Source organism: Gobius niger (genome assembly GCF_951799975.1).
Source record: "Gobius niger genome assembly, chromosome: 18".
Lineage (NCBI taxonomy): Eukaryota > Metazoa > Chordata > Actinopteri > Gobiiformes > Gobiidae > Gobius > Gobius niger.
Window position 1 is genome coordinate 16,399,163 of NC_136869.1, and position 22,612 is coordinate 16,421,774.

General features: G+C 41.5%; 1 protein-coding gene across 1 annotated transcript in view; it reads right to left on the reverse strand.

The window, feature by feature from the left end:
* prex2 (phosphatidylinositol-3,4,5-trisphosphate-dependent Rac exchange factor 2) overlaps positions 1-16,530 on the reverse strand; it is a 73,288-nt gene extending 56,758 nt beyond the window's left edge. Inside the window, exons 1-4 of the mRNA XM_079575787.1 lie at positions 16,136-16,530; positions 4,332-4,403; positions 2,368-2,490; positions 282-386 (exon numbers count right to left, since the gene is read on the reverse strand). Of these exons, the coding sequence (XP_079431913.1) occupies positions 282-386; positions 2,368-2,490; positions 4,332-4,403; positions 16,136-16,273 (438 nt within the window). The 5' untranslated portion in view covers positions 16,274-16,530. The remainder of the gene's footprint in view (positions 1-281; positions 387-2,367; positions 2,491-4,331; positions 4,404-16,135) is intronic.
* Positions 16,531-22,612: the final 6,082 nt, after the last annotated feature.

Genomic DNA, 22,612 nt, shown 5'->3' on the forward strand with positions numbered 1-22,612 from the left:
CACGCACAAAGACCAGACAGGTACGCATCAACTCATCTAAGCTCAGGTAAGCACATATCACAGTATGGAAAAACGGTGGCCTGTTCCTTTAAGCAAATTTCGGAAGTCACTAATTTAATTTCATATTGCAGCAGCTTTCATTCCAGTTGCACCTATATATCTGTGACAGCCAAAGCCATCCCTCCCCTAAGCAAGTTAACGTTTGGTGCAAGCATCGGTCTTGAAACAAAAACACGCTCCTTGCATCACACATTTGACCCGCATCGATGGCATATTCTCACCAGTAAACACGTCCGCACGCTCCTGATCTTATTGAGCTCCAGGAGCAGTCTCTGGGCCTTCTCGTGATTTCCGCAGTATTCATCATAAATCTGGAATCGACTCCTCTGCGGATCCCAAAAAAGAAAAAAAAAAAAAAAAAAAGATGATGTCAGAATATGCATGAAAGACACACTGAAAGAGATGCAATTTCATACGCTTTACTTTAGGGCATATACATATCATGATTTATAAAAGTACATGGGTAGAAAACTGAGCCCAACAGAGGCAGGTAGAGCTCTGGACTCTGTATAGAAATGCATAATATCAGTAGCGTGTGTGGGAGGCTGTCATTTCATCATCTGCCTCAGAGCAATATGACGGACGACTTTCCACTAAAGCACGCATTAATATTGTATTGTCCCGGGAAATAGCGCTGGGACCAGACTGCGGGGCTGCACTTACTAAAGAAACACTAAAAAAAAGGAATAAAGCACAGAAAGGGCTGCCATAAGAACAGATGAAGTAAGAAAAACTCACTCATCCTCTGAAATTATGTTTTCTAAGAATCCAGGGGCATGAACTCTCGGTAAGATTACTTTTAAGCACGGGGAATTGTTTTGAATGGCGAGAGACAGTGTGAACTAATTCTCTGGACTCAGTCATAATGGAGGGATATTGAATTTGAGAGGTGGGATGTCCAGCTGGCTTACCGCTTTTTGTATTGCACTTTATTTAACATTGTGTCAAGTGACTGCAGTGAGGGCAAAAATCCACTCTGTTACTTTTTGTGTGAATTGGAACTGCTGTTCCACCTCTCGCTCCATATGACACACAAGTCCACACGCCTCTAGTTATACACCATGAATTACGTTTGAAAAGGTCACCTCATCATTACGCCCTTTACACTGACCACACAAAGATTTACGCATTTCCCCTGCTCTGAATCTACAAGGTAAAGATGGTCAGATTTATTAAGTCTATTAAAAACCATGATGCGCCTGTGCACTTCAAGGCTAGGCTACAAAGGAAAGTGATCTACGGCACCAATAACCGGCATATTACCGAGCCATCGTAAATATGGCACATGTGGCCTCCTCAGCCGACTGTTAGCATGTGGCGGACCGGTGTAGTTTGTAACTCCTAAATGTCATAGAGAGAGTGCTGAGGAAATAGGCGCTAGTGGCCAGAGCAACGATTAAATGTGGTTAATGGAAGTGACCTATAGGACTTGGCAGGAGGGTAAATGCTGATATAAAGGGTGAAGAGGGGGAAAAAAAAGAAGAAAATGCTCTCTTTACAGCACAGAACTAACATGGTAACAGGAAGGAAATAGCATGGTAACTATGATAATGGAGCTAATGCCTTGTCCAGACTCGTTTCCATATTATTACAATAAAATATGATTAAACAGTGCCTGCTTAAACTAATACCACTCAAACAACTACATGCAATCATGTTTTTAATGGCCATAGCATGTACACATTCACAGGACAGGGAGGAAAAAGTAAGTGAACCCAGAAAACTTGCTTAACTGCAACAGTTTTGTAAAGAGGAATGGTTCAAGATTCATCCTGATCGTTGTGAGCATCTAATCTGCAACTACAGGAAAGCAGTTATTGCCACAAAAGAAGGATCAGCCAGCTATTTAATTCAGGGGTTCACTACTTATTCCATGCTGTTGTGAATGTCTCAGGTTTTATATCGTTAAATATCTTGATAAACTTGTGAATTCCAGGCCCTGAGGCAACAAAACAGTCCCACACCATGATTCTCTCTGCACCCTACTTCACAGTGAGGATAGAGTTTTGATGTTGGTGTTCTGTTCCATTTTTCCTCCACACATGACGTTGTGTGTTGTGTGAACCCATCGTTGAATTTGTCCTGGGTTCACTTACTTTTTCCTCCCTGTCCTGTTTATATGTTATGGCCATTAAAAATATGATATAAAATTCCAAAGCATAAATTTTCCTCCCACTGTATACAGCTGGTTTAAAGTAATTATTAACATTACCATAAATACCATGATAGCACTTTTAGGCACCATGCTATTCCCATCCTATTGCCCTGGTGTTCTGTAAAAGTGAAGTGCTACCATGAAATACTCACAAAGTGCAGGAAGCAGCGCCCGATCTCGTGGTGGGCGTGAGGGTCGGGGTGAAGACGCTCCTCCACCATGGACAGGAAATCTCTGTGCACGGCCAAGATCTCCTCAATGTTAAAAAACAAAACCTGCAACAAAGTAAAGGCACGAATGACAGACTCGTTTCCAGTTACAGCAACAACTTTGAGTCGATTCGTGGGCCCGTGTTCCTTAACGGTGGAGACTTTTGTTACAGTTATTTGTCTCTACGATGTCAACAAGCTGCTTCTGGTGAGGACAGATAAGACGCTCTCTTGCTGGGATTTTCTATTTTCTGCTGAAAGTCAACAAATGTAGGTTTTCTGCTTCAGTGGCTTATGCGCTCCGATTACGAATCCCTTCAATGAACGAATACAGAAGCCTGATCGTTTTATTGTGACCAACATTCAACACAGGAAATAACACTGTTTTCTAAATTGTTTTCAAGATCTCAAATGGCAGATATGTTGGTTATCAATTTGGTCTATATAGGTTATTGAACAAGAACCATTTCAGAATAAAGATGGGTGGCACCAACAGATTACAAGGTAACTTTCCCTGTGTCACTGCTGTCAGCTTGAGCGGCGTCACATCCACGCTGATCAAAATTCTCCGTGTACGCCGTGTTCCTAAATAAAACTCCATTGGCTAAACACGCTCAAGCCCCTAATATCCACAGAATGCATGTTTACCTTTGAGTGTAAGCAAACTGTGAAACGCTCCCTGCCTCTCCCACCGCACATCCTTTATTATGTCCCAGTCAAGATCATTTATAAATAGATCAGATTTACAGCTGTTTCCTGGACTTCCCACATCTTCTTCTCTCAGCTCCACTATTTTAGGTTAAACCATAAGACGTTTTCCAAGTTAGTTTTTCGTAAATTTGGAACAACATACAAAATCAGGTATAACACTGAGGCCACTGACAATAACATTTCAGATTGTCACTCCCTTCTAGCACCTCTCGGATAGAACAGAAGACTGGGAATGGCATATCCAGTACTACATTGAAAAATAACATATTGCCTTCAAATTTAAAGTGGAACTAAGTAACTCATGCCCCAAGAGCCCATAAGCGCCACTGCAGGTGTCGTAGCATGTTGCGTTTTTATTTTCCTCATTAAATGTCCGTGAGTTTAAATACTACGCTGACAGAAAAGACAAAGAGAGAGAGGGATATTGTACATTGTGCCATACCTCAATGACACAATGGAGATCATTTTTTTCACTCAAACTTGGCTGTAAATACTGTTTAAGTTGTTTGAGTGGTGCTAGCCTGCAGTTAGCTTTGCCCGTTAGCCTGCTAGCTTCTTCTTCGTGATTCCATTGGTGTGTATTGGAGCCTCCGGGTCAGAGCAAGGAAAGTTGCAAGGGTGGTTTTCTGGCCAGAGATACCAGAGAGAGATGAAAGACCCCCCAATCATCCCATTAACACTTGTATTACCCCCAGAGGGACTGGGGGTAATACAAGAAAAGGATTTATTATGGTTAACAAGTTAATAAGTTCTTCTTTAATGCTGAGTTACGAAAAAATGTATAGGAGAGATTTTATACTTTTCTCTGCCCGGGCCAATAAAGGAACCTATTTGCGGGCAAATAACAATAATGATGCATTAATATAGAAAAATGGTTATTGTTATTTAGGAGGATATACTGTAATTAGTGTCGCTTCTAGTAACACAGTTTGCACAAGTGACAAAACGTAGGTACTCCTTATAAAACTGAGTAACATCAAAATCCTCTGAGGACCAAATGTGACCTGCAGGCCCAACATTGGTTCCCTATGGATGATATAACTTCTGAAACTTCAGATCCAAATGTTAAGACAGCAAGAGGGGCTTCATAATAGGCAATGTTATGACCTCACTAAAAAGGCACACCTTTATGCCCGACTTTCTAGACCCAAAAACCCCAGCATGAACATTTTACGAAAAAACCAAGTGACCATTACCTTAACCGTTTCCTCTGTGATGTTCTTGTCGACTTTGGTGGCTGCGTACTGGTTGAGACGGTGCAGAAACACCTGCACACAAAAGAGAAAAGCAACAGTTAGCGCTTTTCAATCGGCGCGAGGATTGAGTTACGTGACGGCGCCTGATGCTTTACACTTCGCTCAAACTAAAAAGACGACAGGACTCGAGGCTTTGTGTCCTGCGGAAAGACTCGGCTTCCAGAACAAATTATCACAATGGACACTTGATACGCGGGAAACCTAAAACGTGGCGGTAAAATAAACTTAATTGCAGTCAAAGACATTCAAAAGGCAATGTTAAAGTGCCAGGGATGAGAGCTACAGAGGTCCACAGTGTGTGAACTGAGTGGGTTGAAAAGGGCTTTTTTTGCCACTCCCTGAGGAAAGAACTAGCTCCCAGAAAACATTTAATGCTTCAGGACACTTTCTTGCAAATCAAATGTAGAGCTAAAGTGCGGCTAAGGAGCAATTAGTCGCTTTGAACCCGAGGGGCAGCTTTTACAGAAAGCATCCATCAGCAGGTAGCTGGCTTATGCTTATGTGCAAAATAATACACTCACTTAAAATGCTCTGTGGAATACAAATAACAAAATAAAGTGATGGATGGGTGCACTTCGACGTCAATAAGATGTGTCCCAAAACATGGCACAAATACATTAGGAAATACTGTACAATGTTTGGTGCACAGCTTTTATGATTAGTGAAAGGAAATTGAGTATGTGATAAAATGTGATTTGATCTGCAAAGCCATTATGTGTGGTCGATTTATTTTCATCTGCAGTGTTTTGAGTCGGACGAAATGCAAATGCAGACTTGAGCATAGCTGTGAGTGAAAGGAGTGAACAGTTATTTTAGAAAAAAAAAATAATCATCTTTTTTTTTAATAACGTCCAGGGTGGTTTTCTTTGTTTATAGACAATAAATGTCAGTTATGTTTCTACATAGCATTGAATTGTCTCAATTTATGTCGCAGTAAACACACAAAAAAGTCGTAACAGTAAGCCAAACTAAAAAGGGCAACACCAGAAAAGATGTGCAATGTTGGAACTGCACTTAAATCCCTGTATGATCCTGGTTGGGAAAGTTGTAAAGCAGTGATTTAATTAATGACATATTAGATGACGTGACAATTTGACTTCTTCTGGCTCCATGGAGATTATTAAAATGAAAGTTGTATTTGACCTGAAAATGGCCTCTCGCTCACAGCTCCAGCGAGAGCCACTGGGCCATCTGTCTGTCACCTGCTGCAGGTCCACAGAGGATCCCTGACCGGAGCGCGCCACTTAATACATTTATAATGCAGGGCAATGGCTGTTTCAGGTAAAAAGAAATGACAAGTAATATTTAGTTCTGACACTTATGAGGAACAGCGCACTGTGCAAAAACACTTGCCCCAGCTCTATAAAATGCTACATGCTCTTATACAGATTAAGGTTGTTCATAGATTGCACTTCTCTCCCACCAAATGAAAAAAGATTTATCAGAATGTTTCAGATATGTGTGACAAATGTCTATCGGATCAGGGAACATTATCACATCTTTTTGTTCATTGCCATAAACTACAGCCGTTTTGGCGTCACATATTTGACTCCAAATGGTTCCATGTATTCCCCATTTACAGTTTTGTTTGGTGTGGTTGATGTGGAGTGGGCAAGAAATAAAAATGAGGTACAAGTTGTATCAATGTGTGCAATATTGGCCCGGAAGATGATATCGATGTGCTGGAAGTCAGACAAGTCCCCTTCTTTTGAAATGTGGCTGAAAGACTTGGGAAATGTGCTACATCTGGAGAAGATTAGATACATCTTGTCTAATCGACTTGCAGCTTATTTCAAGATCTGGCAACCAGTCGTCACAATGTTGGACAGTCTTAAGTGATTTGGACTCTCTCTTGGGACTTGGGACTTTTATTATTAATAATATATTTTATTTATTTTTTGTACTGGTGTGAATTTTCAATATAACCATCTGTTTTTGTTATGTAGGTTTTGTTCATTCAAAATAATATGTTAAAAAATTAAAAATAACACTGAAAACTGAATAACAAGCAGTCCTACAACAAATAAATATTGAGATTTGTTACACGCGTATTCACTGTTCAACATGTAATAGGTAAAAAACAACGTACAATATGCAAGCTGTGAGTTTCTGCTGCAGAAAAAGTTCACACATACTCTTTACCTGTGCTTTCTAACAACAGACAGCTAGTTCTTGAATCTGAAGCAACAAAACTTAAATAATCAGTATCTTTGTTGCAGGGCAGCCCCTCACTGATTACCATTCTGTTTCTGGCTTCTCTTGTAGCTGTGCCACTCATGAGCATTAGCATCTGATTAGCAAGTCTAATATGGCCTAAACCGGGGCAGACTTTACTGGGGCCTCTTTCCGACCTGACAACTGCAACTGTATGGGACTAGGCCACGTTATAGTGTTGTATTAACATCAAAACAATGGGGTACAGTGTATGTATGGGGTCATGTCCCTGTAGTCTCAATGATAGACAGGAAGTGGCTACAATGTCAATATCCCCTTTGTGCAATAGAGCTACTGAAGCTATTTCCAATATCTGAAAACACAAGATTCTGACCAAAGCGTTAAGATAGATCTCTTTATAAAAAGTGTAAGTACAAAATTCTGCAAAAAACATTGAAAAAGCAAAAGGCCCCATAGATGCATCATGCACATAAATATTTCAGAGACTTTGCTGGCAGGTTTCACACTGCTTGGTGCCTCGGTTCTCAGTAAATTTCGACTGAACGTCTGGTTTCCAAGGAAAAGATGTGCTTGCCATTAACAATCCTCACCATGTCTGGGCACCGAAGCTGACGGAATAACAATTAAACGTCAGCCGGGTTTAACCATTCAATCCAACAAGGCCTTTCGGAGCTTGGTGGCACACTTTATGTGACCACAAATCAGGATATTTTCTCACTGATTTTCAAGACTTTAAATACTGGATTGGATTAAAGATTGTAAGACACTGAACATAATGTTTGCTGGTGACACACAGTGAAAATAGTCAAAGTGGCGGCATAGTTTAAACTAGAAAACAAGTTTAGCTGGAGCAAGACAGAATGGTTGTGCACAAATGAGTTTATGTGAAGTACATAGAAACAATAATCAAGGGCAACGGAGAGTGTGAAACATAGGTAAATACAGGGTCATTCTTTTCACTACCATTGTATCAATGAGAATCTTATTTAATGGGGAAATTAACTCTAGAAAGTCACTCGGTTCCACTCGGAGCAGGTTGATCATCTGCTCTGACCCTGTAAGTCTGATAGTAAAGGGGAGACTTCACATTAAAAAGCTATTAGAGCGTATCATTACTGAACAGGGCAGATGGAAGTGACGGATAGATCCGTCCGATCACAGTGTGTGGTTGTACCTGGCATTCGTCAGCACAAACACACATGCTGTGACCACAGCAATAACAACTGTGTTGTAATTATGTGACCTTTAATGTCACAGGGAAAACATTATGTTTAATGTACACATGTTACGTGTACAGTACATAACATGTGTACATGAGAAGCAAACATACATAAAAGAAAACTTACATAAAAATCACATAGACCTGGTCTGTTGGTTTACATACAAGTTACTTTTGACTTATTCATAATTCATGTATTAATATAAATTAAACTTTGTTCTCCACATGCAAACTTTTGTCAATGTCTTACTCTCTACCTTTGCAATGCGAAACACAAACAAAAGGGATGAGCAGAGAATGGGGCAAGAGGACTGTTCCCATGGCATCATGAGTGACCATCCACGATAATCAAGGCACATTATACAATGCTACATACCAAAGCATCTCTTCACCAAACTGTGGTACAATCAGCGGAAGCCGGCAGCAACGCCCAGTGTTTATGTTTAGGCAAGTTATGATTTCTGACACTGCTGACATAACTGACTGACAATGATGGACATCCTCGTTCCTCTAAATAAAACACTGGACCAAAGAAAGACAAGTTATGAACTGAGGGCATTAGAAGTGCCATACAAAAGATACAAGAACCATGAATAAATGCATAAAAGTGGTTAAAGTTGGTTAAAAAATGCATGGAAGTTCAACAAATTGCCTACATAACAGACACCAAACTTCTTCAACGTTTCAGAAATGACTGAATCAAAGCAGCCCTTTAACATCTGCTTATCCATTCAAGCTAAAAACCAATGTAGCGAGGCCACACTTTGATGTATCACATGCAAAACAGCCACTCAGGCCCCAGTGGATCGATTGGTTCAACTGAAGGCAATCACAATCTGCCAAGAATTAGAGTGGCTGTGTTTGAAAATGAAAAATATGTATAATGTCGGTCTAGTGCTTTTGCTTCTACACAGTCTATGCACTACTGAAAGGAGACATTAGTTCAATAGCAATGGTCACTATAAGAATGAATGGGCCCTCTGTGAGCTTATTGGGCAAGCTCTGCTTCTGCCTAATAATGATTTGGATCTGCTTTGTTGCCACGCCTGGTGATGGAGCAACACCAGAGCCGTCCAGAACCTCAATGCTATTATTCCACCTGATCAAAAAACACATCTTCTTTCCAAACCCTCAAAATTGACACCTTTAGTGGTTTTGTAGTCTATCATTCACAAAAATAAGAAAAAATCAGCGGCATCAATTAATCTCCACATTTGTAAGAAAATCAAGAAAACTAATGATCCAAATAGGACAAAGGGTCACAAAGAAATACTTTTATTGTGGTTTTAGTCTGAGTTCCTGTTTAAGCGGGTTTGCAGCCATTTGAGAGTTTGGTTAAAGAAAGCCTTGTTAGGACTTCTTGACATGGCATCCCAGCGGAGAGGATATGATTCTGTGCAAAGATTTCCTTTAAAACAGTAAGTCGCTGCTCGTAACAACTCCCTGGATAAACATTCATGTACACACACACACGAGGCTCGTACAAAACTCCTCTGTGCTGACCAGCCTAAAGCCCTGACCTGCTCATCACTCTGACTCCAGTATGACCCAACCCGGCCCCCTTGTCCCAAACAGGAATGTACACAACATAACTTAAATAGAACAGAGAATGATACAAAAAAAAAGTGGTCACTCACATCCTTCACAACAGGAATCTCAATAAACCATTGTACATGATCGTCTGGTGCACAAAAAGATACTTGTTAAGACATTTCAGTGCCATTTTGGTCGTGCAATGTCGCTTAAATGTTCCTTCACGGTGTTCCATTGAAGGGTCAGGACTCGGGACCCTAGAGTTGTGTGACCATTTTCCATGCGTTGCCCGTCCCATGAATGACTGCAGAGAAATCGCTTTTTGATAGTCAGTCTCACGCGGTCAAGGAACACATTAAAAGCAAAGCAGTCTGTTCGGACTTAAAACACTTTCTTTCTTTTTTCTTTTTTTTTTTTTTTTAAGATTTTGGGGCATTACTCGGGACAGCACAGGATGAAAGATAGTGAAGAGCGGGGCAAATTGTCAGAGAATGAGCGACTTAAATTCTGTGACTTAAAAGGTGCATTATGCAACTTTTTATGCGGAAAAGAAAAAGTTGATATTTGAGCGTATTTAACCTTGTAATGACTGAGTGGCCCTAAGAGAGGTCAGCATGGCACCTTTACTGTCCATCACAGTGGTCTCTACAATGCTCCAGGATCAATTCATTTATAGGTTTTTTGGTGAGAGGGCCCAGCAGCAGTGAAAAAACTCCAAACAATAGATCCTGGAGCGTCCTAGAGGCCACTGTGATGGAAAGTAAAGGTACCACGCTGACCACTCATAAAGCTGCTGCGTCACTACAAGGTCAAATACGCACATGGTAACTTTTTTTTTTCCTTATAAAAGTTGCCTAATGCACCTTTAAAAAGTTATTCCTGAAACGTGTAGAGGAGACTTCTGCCCCTTTCTTGAACCAGACTCTCATGACAATTCAAAACTGTAATGTAGCATATACGTTTATAAAGTCAATTTCCAGGGTGCACTTGTTATTTCAGAAAATGTTGCATTGGATATCTGAAAGGTATTGGGCCTGTTTAATTTCACCCACCATAGCACCATAAATGACATCTTGGTCATATAAGAAACATCTTTTGACTTGTGAAATAGGATATTAAGTGGTGAGAACATTCTGCAGCAGATGAGGGTCGGCCTATAGGGGCCGCAAAGCCCTTCAACAATGCATCCTCAATTTCCATGTGCAATCGAGTGCAGCCTCATCCACCGCTACCCAGGCTATTCCCCAGAGCCTGTCGGGAAATACAGCGCAGAGGCATCAATCTACAAAATGACTCGGCACAAATCTTTCTGCTGGTATTTGAGACTGCCCACCGTGACCGTCACACACTGAGACACTTCATGTGATTAGCGTTTACCTCACCCGCTCCGCCTGACGCTCGGAGTTCCCAGCAGGATGGGCACACACATAGAAAACCTGCAGCGTCAGCCAGTGTCCCACACGACAGCGCCGGACGTAGTAAATGGAGAGTGGAAGCAACCAGTCTGCCACAGTGTTGTCCAACTTCTGTCCCAAACTTGTTCAGAGCGTGCCCACCCAAACAGCCCCTCCTGCCAGGGTTCTGCTCATCACCGGCTTTCTTTGCCCTGTGCATGAATGGTGAATGGGCAGGGCAAGGAGCCAAATATCCAAACAAGTGTTGATTGAAAGAACTAATTTATGTTCATTCATTTTGAATGTAGGTGAATCAATCAATGTTCAGAATGTTTTTTTCTCTTTTCACAATTGATGAAAAGTGCATTCTGTTCATTTAAAACAATGAGATTTACGTTTTTGCATAACTTCATTGTTTTTTATGTTTGAAAATGATGAAACTGTTCTAAAATTTTAGGGGTTATTTTTACATTTTTAGAAACAAGTTCTGCATTTTATCGCACAATTCACAGAGCAGTCTTCAATAAGGTGGTTTAGTTTAGCATTGGGGACTTAAATGCAAGATAGAGCCAACCCTTTGACCAGGGTCTGCACTCCATTTGCTTCTAGAAAAAAGACACCGCAGTGGTGGATCCTTAGAGGACAGTCAACGCACACAGGTTTGATGGAAATGTGGGTATCATCAGCAGCACTATGTCTGTCAGTCACTCAGATCCTGGGGTTAAGGAGCTTTGTGAAAATACAATGGATAAATTATCCAAAGAGGAAGAAATAAAGAAGTCTGCACACCAAGTGTCCTCAGACACAGACAGACACTTGTCTAACGCTTGGAGCAATAGCAGCCAATCCCAGTCAAGAGCTTAATTAAATCATTCTGAGCAAAGTGAAATTCCTCATCATGTCTGGCCACGGTGGCTTTGGCTGTTTACAGGATATGAGCCTAGAAATGCAGCATGAAGCTAATCAGAAAATGAGGAAGAGTCTCTTCATACAAACTAAAGAGTAGGCTTGAGAGGATCTGAGAGTGTGACCACAGGCATACTGATGTGTGAGCACACTTGTCCCCTGCGGAGGAGAGGGCCAGCCAAAACACTAGGCCTCTTGTGATGATGACCTCTTTACTGGTGTCTATACGGACTCCTGGCTCTTCCGAGTAGCCTCACGTAAGCGCCCCATGACTGGACAGCTGGCATATCAAAGCCTGCTTTCTCCCTCCGGTCAGTGGGACAGCTCCAGCTCTGCCTCGGCCTCTGTTCCTGGCTGCAGCGGCCCTATAGGCAGTGACTGGACACTGGCCCGGTTAGGACTGTGGGGGAAGTGTGCAAGCTGCAGCAGGAAATGGGCAGCACAATGTAAAGAGAGGGAGGGCCAGGAAGGAAGGAAATCCTGCTTGAAAAAAAAAATGGAGACAAAAGCGAAGTAACTTTATCCACCATTAAAATCCCGAAAGGCTTGAGTAGTGTCCCTAAAGTGGTTCGACAAATGTACATGCAAGCTGGTGAAAAAGCCACAGGGGCACCCAAGATAGTGTTTTTCATGCCAAGCCCATGCACTGCAGCCCATACGAGACAGATAAGCCGCTCTTGTGACCCCAGAGAAAAGGTGAGGAAAAGAAGGTCTTACTTGCAATTAACCAATGTAAATTCAACATGAATCAGCTAATCTGCTGAGGATAAACAATGATCCGGCTCAGTCTTTTAATTGAAATGGGATTCCGCATTTAAATTTTAACCTATCCTTGTAGTCCTCTGCTCACTTGTAGTTAATCCTAATAAACATTCAATACTAGGCTCTGATGCATGAAGTATTACAAAATAAATCCAACACAAGCAGCCTGTCTATGGGAACACGTACACAAACTTATGTGCAGACTCAAAAATCACGGTAATGTGGAACAAACACTTTTATTCATTGAGGCTGAGCATAAAAAGTCAACCACTACAGATGTGGTAGCAGAGGGAAATTAAAATGAAAGCAAGCCGCTTTGTAAGTTCAGAGGCCTCCAGGGACCACCGGCCGAGAGGAACGTCTGATTTCCAAATGGAGACAAACGCAAGACAGCCAATTACAGAAAGTCCATATTACAATCTCAAATCTCTATTATTTTCTTCTTCTCTATTCATCCACGTGTAAATATGACCAGGGTTTGAGAGAATACATTTGCAGTAACGCCCATAAAGGAGCTTGTACAACAAAAACATGAACAAATTACAGTTAGGCCCTATGGCAAATTCAACTAACTGCACAGCAATGATTGAGCCTTTTCCAGAGCTAACCATACAACGTGGGCTTTGAAACATAGGTGTCATTATTATATTGTACTTCTGAATTACTATTTCCATGTAAAATATTCTAAAAATAAAGTTTTAACGCAATGTAAAAAAAAGAAAACAACTGTCGTCAAGGACTTTACCCACAATAGTACACAGCTGCCTCTGATTCTCCGAACCTGTTAATGACCCTTTTCACATCTGTTTTCTCTATTAGGCTCAACTTCCTGCAGCCAGTTTACTGAAACAACATGGCTTTAAAAATGACCACCAACATTCATACTGAGTTTGCCTGACAGTAAAATGACAACGGTGAAAGCATCGTAAACAAATGATTGTTTTAGGAAAATTAGGTAAAACAATATATCTACCCAGTGGCAGAGCTAGAGGTGCCCCTTACCCCTGACCACCTCAGTCCAGTTCTGCTAACACAGCCTTAAAGGAACAATATGGAGTTTAAAAATGTTAAAACTAAATATTTTCATCCCCCTACATGTTCCAGCCATGTCCTAATGTGTAGAATGAGCTCAGACCTGTTCAGCACAACTGCCTCTAAAATCCCGCACTGTCACTCAAAGGGGTGTTACTTCAGGACCGAAGTGCCGTCATGCACGAGCTTAATATAGAAGATGCAGTTACATGTATGACCTGAGGTGGCAGTAGTGAGTATAAAATGGCTAACTTGCATCCAGCCCCTTTAAAGAAAAACGCACAATAGCCTAAAAATGATTAAAAGTTGTGCAGCTGATGGTGGAACACAGCTCGGTCCTAAATGTCATAGTTAAAGTTGCTGATCCAACAATTTGCTCAATTTGCTGCATGTCTCTCTCCACTCTTCAATCTCTTTAACTCTGTGCTGTCCTGTCAAATAAAGCCTATGACCCAATGATGTGTTTTCAAAATATTTATCGAATATCGCAATTTTCCCTCATGTTGTGCGGCTTTATCGCAGTATTCAACACAGTGCATTTCGATTGTTAGTCAGTGCGACAGAGCAATTAAAAGATGCATGTTAGAGCTTGACTTGACGCTGGAAGCGTTTAAAGCTTTGCCCTGTGGTTGCTTCAGTTCAACAGGCTTTTGTCTGGCATAGGAAGTCAGCAGCTCGGGGACCACTTAATACACTGCAAAGCTCTTTGGAATATATTAAGTTAACTTGAGGCTCAGATCTCCCTCCAGCGTCACTGCATCAAAGATTTCCTGCCTTCTCCTATTCTCTCCTATCATGATGCAAATGGCGTTTTCAATCATTTTAAATCAATACCAAAGTATTTCAAGAGACCACGGGGCAGAATTTCAGGAACTATATTAGGATGACTGTTTACTTTGCTCTTCCTTTCATTGAGATATTTCTAAGGATAACTGTCACTTTATTGGCTTATGGCTGTCTAAAACAAACACCAGTGTCCCCCGCCGCCCACTATATCCAGCTATAATTGTTCATTATGTAACATGGGCCAGATAGAGCAGACAGTTCCTCCGCAAGGGCCGCTCCATCACTGTCAGAGTACTATATAAGCCGTGAATTAAAGCATGCACAGGAAGGGTAAGAGGTGAAGGAGAAAATGAGCTTTCAGACTGCAAAAGTAAATAAAAGTTAATAATGTCCTTGTTTGCACTGCACAGAAAGTGGGGGTGCATTGTGTTAAGTCCCGGATCATAATCTGTGCGTACAGTTCAACTCGGGCTACCAGCCAGAGCCCCATTGTCCCTCATTGTTCTTAACCTCGGAGGAATTTCTCCACCAGGAAATATGCTTATACAAGGCAAAGACACCACCAGACCCAAGCCCTTGAGACCTGCCTTCCCAAAAATGACTTGCCCTAAGACCCACCTTCATCACAATGTCCCAAAGCATAACTTATTGAGGGTTGAGGTACACAAATAGTTACGCTATGTTCACTATTGAGACTGAGATGAATTAACTTCTATTTAAACGTATTTTGATGATCAAATCCCAAACTTTCTAAACTCTAAATGATGTCTCTTGTCCACAGCAAAAGCTATTATATATAGTAAATATATATATGTAAAGGAATTTCCTGCAGTGCATCACCATAATGAAGCAGCTTCCCACACTGGAGAAGAGATAAACTCATCCCCAATGCCACTTCTAAGAAAGGCCATGTCTGATGTGGAGCCGATAAAGCAGAGGGTCCCAGTGTCATCCATTGAAAACATCTGGCCTGTGGGTGGGGGGTGTGGGCCCGGGGCATTCATACAGTACATGTGGTTTGGGAAAGAGCCCTCTCAATGACACGCAACACACAATGCTCCCAAGACCCTATACGTGCCACTCAGTGTTCTCACTCAAAGTACTTACCACCACCTATAGCCAAACCTGTCTTTGTCTAAGATTGATTCTTTTCTTTGCAATATTCAAAAGGAAAACTGGAGATGCCATGTAGATTTTCAGCTGTCTAAAACGTCAAGTATTGGGTGAAATTATTTAAAAAAATCATGAAATCAGTCAGACTTTGATCCATTATTTAGTCCATATTCATGTCAGACGTCATCATTCAGATAAGAGCAGGGAGAAGACTGACAGTTTTTCAGAGGCCGGCACTGGGCTCCATTTACAGCTACATTTACTGCTGCCAAATACATGTATTCAGGTACATGTACTTGAGTAGCTTTTATTTTTGAGAAGCTATACATTTTGCAGTAGTTTTATCACCCAAACTGAAACTTCACATTGTTTCTTTGTAGTTCTTAATATGTATCTGATATTTCATGTTTAGTCGGTCCTATAACAGCAAAACTTAAATCAAGCATGTACTCAGTCAGTAGGTTATTGAAGTAGGCAGTTTCACCAATGAGTTGTTTTTGTTTTATTACTTTTACTTTGTGGCCACTTAACATTTTGGGTAGCTACTTTTTACTTCTTCTTGAGTAAAATACTGTAAAGTAACGCTCCTCTTGCTTTGAGTACATGTTTTGGCTCTTCTATCCCCATCTCTGTTGTTTTGGGCCAACATAGGTGGTGAAAAGATGCAGAGCCAAGTTATTAACATGTACGAGCATGCGTAACAGGGGATGCCCCTCGCATACTAAATAGCCCTGTGTGTGTTTGTGCGTTTACTGTGGAGTTAGTACTTGCTGTAAGTTACTGTCGCACCTGTGTGGACACTGTTAAAAGTTGTCATAACTCACCGAGAGAAACTCGAGCGTCCCGACATAGTCCCGCTCGGTCTTTACAAGTTCGTTCAAGACGCACACGCGCAACCGGAGCTGTTTCTCCAGGTCCTTCCCGCTCTCAGCCCGGTGCTCGCTCCTGTTTTCCTCAGTCATTGTTGGGTTCAGTGAATGCAAAGCAGCTCGGCGAAGCTTCACATCACACACTGGGAGTCAACGCGCAAAGTTCCCAGCATAGTAAGTGAGAGCGCGCAACCGGTGTTTTTTTCACGTGCCAGGTCCGAACTGAAGCCAAGAAGAAAGACAAGCAGCTGAGATGAAAGAAGACGCGTTTCTGCAGAGGGACGCGGCTGCAGCGTGATCGAGGAGTGGACCACTAACGGGACTCCGGTGGGAAAGTTGTCTCCATGTGACTTTCATCCCTGATCCTGCCTTCCTCCGACAACAAGGACCAAGGTAAATGTTCAGCGCGACAGTCAGGCGAGCTCCGGCTGTGCCCTTCAAAATAAAACCAGTGCTGACAATGGGGGACAACATTGGTCTTCTTTTGAAACTTGAACTTGTTCTGTACATTGTGTTTGCGTGTCTATTACAGCAAGAAGACTGCTTCACTCACTCAGAGGTCCTGTGATAGGGGTGTAACGTCACATATCCTCTGGTCCCTAAAGGATTTAGACAAATATTATTGCACTTAACAGCGATCTAAACTTATTGTTCATCATTACTTTAAAAAATACAGTTGAAGAGGACACATGCATTCCTCTGTTTAGTCTAAGTTAGGTGCATGGTTACTAGTGCATTATAAAGCTTGAGTTTGAGCATTCATAGTGTACATTTAAAGCATACAGTCTAAAAAGTCAATAGTAAAGTTAGAAAATATATACAGCCTATTTTCTAGGTTCTCTTTATGTTTCTCAAACTGTGGAGTGGGTAGGTTCTGCAGGTGGTCCCTTCCTTGTTGGGGCAAATCTTAATTTTAAGTAAAGTGTTTGTCCTTACTCTGATCAGGCCAGGGTTAGGCATAGTTCTAGATCTGGTTCGGTCTGGGTTCACTCTGTGCTTAGCCCATGGTGGTACTCGGAGAGACAATGCTATGAGAGACAGGCACATTCAGTAGCTATATTCACAGTCATATATTTAGACAAGAGAAGTGTAGGTGGCAGGTAGGAATGGTACAAACAATAACAAAAAAAATACTACTTATACTTGATTAAAAGTGGTTTCAAAGTGGTCTGACTCAAACAAAAACCCCAATCAGAAGTGCCACTGCAGCAGTCTGTGTAACCCAGTCCTATTACTTTATAACTGCTCTGCTCCGTAACCACTCCTCACTTTCCACTTTTAAAAACAAGCGGCGGCTGCTTAACGAAGCCTGCTTAATTTCTGCCATAAAGTCTCAGCTCTTAACAGTTAGACTCAAATGAGTTTATGAGCAGCATCAGTGCTTATGGAAGCTTCGCCCGCACCGCACTTATAAACTGAGGCAGACACTGTAAAGAACAGTGCCTTGCCCGAGCTCATGCCAGTGGTCAGTGGTGAGACTCGATTGGGTTTGGGGGGGAAAAAAATGTTCAGAAAGCCATGAAAGTTGTTATCTGTCTGATGGCCGTAGCGTTTTTTTATTTTTATTATTGTGTTGCATATACAGTCTCAGATAAAGGCAGCTAGAAGGCCTCCAACCCATTTCATATGCTGTTTCATGGTTTTGATGATCTCATGGGACACCAGCAAAAAGTGGTACATCATCGAAATGTCAAGTAGGAGGCCCAGTGGCTGTGCAGCACAAGTTTTAGAGCTCATATAATATACGGTGGTTAATGCTAAGTCATTTAGCTCCAGAATTTGGGCATTCAAATCACCCGAACTCATCCTCTGCTGACACAAAGGGGAGTGAAGCAGTTTGAAGAAAGCTAGAATCAATAACTGCCATCTATTACTCAAGAGTGGTAGGCAATTTGAGTGCTGAAATGATCAGGACAAGCTGCCAGAGGAGAACTACCTCATCATCAAGCGTAACAGAGCATGTTATGTTCTTGAAAGAGAGAGTGAAGTACTTCCATGAATGGTACTAAACACTTTTTTGTGAAAGAACAGCATAAGAACAAGGTTGAAAGGACCTTTTAACACTATTTTTTATCAATTAGTTTCAGTAAATGAACAAGTAGGGCAATCTTCAGAAACATTAGTGGACTTTGGTTGGGGAGTACAGTGAGAGTGAATGGTTTCCCGCTGACTATAGCTCTAGGTATATCCTTAAAGTCCATAGAATTAATTAACTCTAATGAAGTAAACATGAAAAAAATGAATGCAATAATTGAATCTCCAGCAAAATAATAATAGCCTTAATAAAACCAACTGCGGGAAACAGCATTTATTTTGATAAACTGCTCAAAGTCAAGTAGGCCTATATGTGTGTTATTTATGATAATATAATGTTTGGCCGCTTATAGCTGCTCTATTTTCCAGCGCCTTCATATTGTGGAGAGTGGAGTCTTGGTTTGAATTGATTTGTGTATTTCCCCGTTTACAGTTTAGTGAGAGTATCCGTGGGGTGAAATGAGGGCATCAAGGCGAGTCTTTGCCAAATCTGGACACATGGTATCTCCTGCTGGTCAGAATCGGCACTACAACCAGGGGGGAAAAATCTGTACTGCAGTGCATGTCCTTTACCGCTAGAGGGCGCTGCTGTTGTTTGATAAATGCCTATAAACTTGGCTACAACCCTTTAAAGTGATGTAGCAGCAATTCATTCCCGTTTCTTAAATGTCCGACGTGTGCAGCGGTGGATGAACTTCATTGTGGCTTTCTATGAGCGGGTTTAGAGCAGGTGAATCCCCTCTGGGCTGTTTAATAACCCAGGGTTTTGTCTGTGGAATTAAGTGTAATTATTTGTGGTTTAGTGGCTTGCTGTGCTCTGCTGGGAAGCTCTGATCCCTTTGGACACGGGGTTTCAGGAAAGCATTATGTCCTATTGCACAAGCCAAAACTATATAATTGAATCTCGTGATAGGCTGATTAGTCTTGGCATTAAATCGATCCAGGCTAAATTCAGCAGTTGTGTGACTGACATTAGTTTTAGCCTCTTTACCACGGGCATTTTCTCCAGCTCAGCTTTACCCATATCTAAAATGTTACAGCCTATAGGCCAGAGTAACGCCTCATTTGAAAGCTAAGACCAACATAACTCTTTTTCCTCGTTTTCGTCACATTTTTTGTTACTTTTTTGCCACTTTTCTGTTATTCTTTTGTTGCTTTTCTGTTGCTCCTTTGTGGCTGTTTTTGTTGCATTTTTGACACTTTCTGATTGCGTTTTGTGGCTTTTTCATCCTCGTTTTCGTCTAATTTTTGTCACTATTTTGACGCTTTTTTCATGAAGCTTTTTTTGATTTGTGTAGGGGCAAACTGGAGAAAGTCGGGTCTGTTCAGGTGGGGGTTAAGAGGTTAACACAAGGTACTAGGTTCCATTCTCAAAAGTTGGGGCCTTTCTGTGTAGAGTCTGCAAGTTCTCCACATGCCATCTGTACTGGTGTCCTTGTTTCACCTACCACTAAAAACATATACAATATGGTCACCTCTGGGGCCAATAATTCTCTGAAAAAGGGCTTCTGAATCTCAGGGGACTTTTCTGGTTAAGTTTAAACTTGTTTGATGTTTTTGAACGTTTGGTCACCTTTTTCCACAATAAGATTCATTTTGACAACACTCAGTTACTCAGTCCTTTGCACCCAATGGCCTCTTTTTCCACTCTTACTTGAGTAATTGTTTGAAAGACAAGTTTTACTTCTACTCAAGTAAAAATAATTTCCTATAAAATAAAATGAGATCCCGCACTTAGGTATTTTGGCTATACTCACCCCTGCTCATGTCTGATAGAGCCAAGAAAGCACTTACAGGGATATAGGTCTGCAGAGGAGCTGAAGCGCTAGGATTTTTTGCTTTAGTTTATACATTTTACAATTTGCCGTGGGGCCTTTTTTAAGAAAAATGTGTGAATTACAAATCTCACAGACAGAATGCAAGCACGGGCCACGGACTAACATTTAAAAGAAAGTCGAAATTAATCGCTGCTAATGGGTAGGTTAGGGATACCTGCATTGTGCTGGCAGCAAGATGCCGCCATAGCAACAGCTTGTAAAGGCAGCAAACACAGACAATGCCAATGACATATTAGTGCAGTGAAAGAATGATGTGACTCGGGCAAAATGCAAACAAATAAAAGAGGGTAATTTTTGAAATATTTATACACTCTTCAATTATAGCATCGCTGCTTCATCTCTGTGCTCGGTTGCCAAATCTCAGTGTTAGCTACTAAAAACATTGTGAATTTTGTTGCTATGTAATTGAGCAGTCGCATCCTATTTTGTGGCCTGCAGGTGTTCAAGACAATAGTGGATCTTATTTTATCTTCATACTTGTTTTTATGGCTTGCAATTTGAAAAATCTCTCTTATATCCTTCTAGGGTATGCTGTCTGCGAGTGTGAAAATGTTCCCCGAGAGCCAAAAGGCTACATTGTCTCCTCAGTGACCGGCCCTTCCTTAACCCTTCACCTCCTGGCATTAACTCTCCCCTCAGGGTTCAAGGGTCACCCGTGAGCACTCGCAGCTTGACTTTGGACACTTCAGAGGGGGCTGGACGTAAAATATTGGTAGGGCTGGGTAATGTTAAAGGTGCCACACAAAAAAAGTACTACTGGTATTGACAAACCAAAAACATTAAACCATCTTTTGATGCCTGGTGGGTCCTGAGATGGCATAAAAGAAAGATTCTTGGTGGCCTCAGCTCAAATAAATAATACAAATTACCTGCTTTCTTCAGGTGTATTGGCATCGTACACCGAGTACCTTTCTGTAAATGCCCTATGTACAGGGTTGTAGCACAATCTGAGCCCTAAGCCATCTTGGGAGGCCCACACATTCTCTGTTTCTGTAGGCAATGCGCTATTACAGCAATTACACTTTTTTGAGAGCCCCTCAGCTAAGAAATAAGTTATTGATGCCAGAGGGGGAAATTCTTTTCATTTAAATACATAGCAATAGCCAAGAAAAAAGACTCTTTGAAATCGAATGAAAAACACTTTTATAATCATTCCCTGTGTGAAGTGACTCAAAGCCGGCGTTGCTTATTTACAAGACACTGTAACTATTAATGTTAGGGTAAATGTAATCACAAGGAATTAGTGTATTTGTTGCACCAAGCCATGTTTATTGTAACCCCTGCCTTAACCAAGTGCATTTTCTTCAGTTCGGCTTTCCCCAAATCGAAAAGCTTATTGACTGGAGCTTACAACCAATAGGCCAGTGTAACACCTCATTTGAAAGCCAAGGCCTACAAAACTGATCTAAATGGGTCTTTTTCCTCGCTTTGTTGCCATGTGGTTGTCACTTTTTTTCTCGTTCTTTTTCCATCTAATTTTTGTCACATTTTTGCTGCTTCTTTGTTGAGTTTTTGTCACATTTTTGTTGCACTTTCATCGGTTCATTTAGACCCTTTTTTGTTGCGTTTTCATCCTCATTTTCTACTCGTTTTCTACGCTATTTTGACGCTTTTTTTTTTCAAGAAGATTTAAGATTTGGGTAAAGCCAACTTGGAGAAAATGTGCACGGTTCAGGTGGGGGTCAAGAGGTTGAAACAAAAGGCAAATTTCTACATATTTTGAGACCCTCGCTGTGAAATCATTTACAAGCCAATCCATGCAGTAGCTTTAGATAGTGAAGATCATGAGAGAAACCTGATGACAAAAGGCCAGGGCGACTGAAGGAAGCAAATTGAGAGCAGAATGTGAAAAGAGTCGAAAAAGTCCTCAACTTAAACAACCCCTTTGTCGATTTTGCAAACTTTTACAATGATGAACTCTGAGAGCCTGTACACAAACTGCATGAGATTGAGTCCAAAACTACGACAGTCCTATTCCCATCTACTCAAAGGGCTCATTCACACCACTCAGCACTCACAAATGAGATGATTTACTGGACCACGGTGCAGCTCTGAGATCCTGCAGACTTTGCCTCTCTTGTGACAAGCGCTGCCCCGAAAGTAGGCACAACCCACCGCCGCACACACACCCACACACACCCACGCAGCCCGGGCTTCCTCTGCGTTAAAAACAACACCGGGACCACCGCACTGTGCGACCAGTGCCAGCTCTCAAGCCCTACAAATCCCAGAACACGATATACATAGAACGCAAGGGCAGCATTTTTTACTTGAATGTGCTTCTGTATGCAGAGGTTAAAAACACACTGGTTTGTGTTATGCTCTTGAGAAAAGCGGCTGCCAGTAATTCCACTTCATTTGACTGTGCAGCGCTCAGTTTAGGCCTTGACGACATTTTCCACTAGAAGCGGTGGATTCTGAAAGGAGCGTTAAACAAAGATGCAGTGAGGCTCCGAATTAACATGACAAGCTGAAAAGTGCTACTTACAGCTGCGGAGGATGACGAATTACAGCCAGTCCCATTTGTTTGTCTTGTGTAAAGTAAGGAGGATATTGAGAT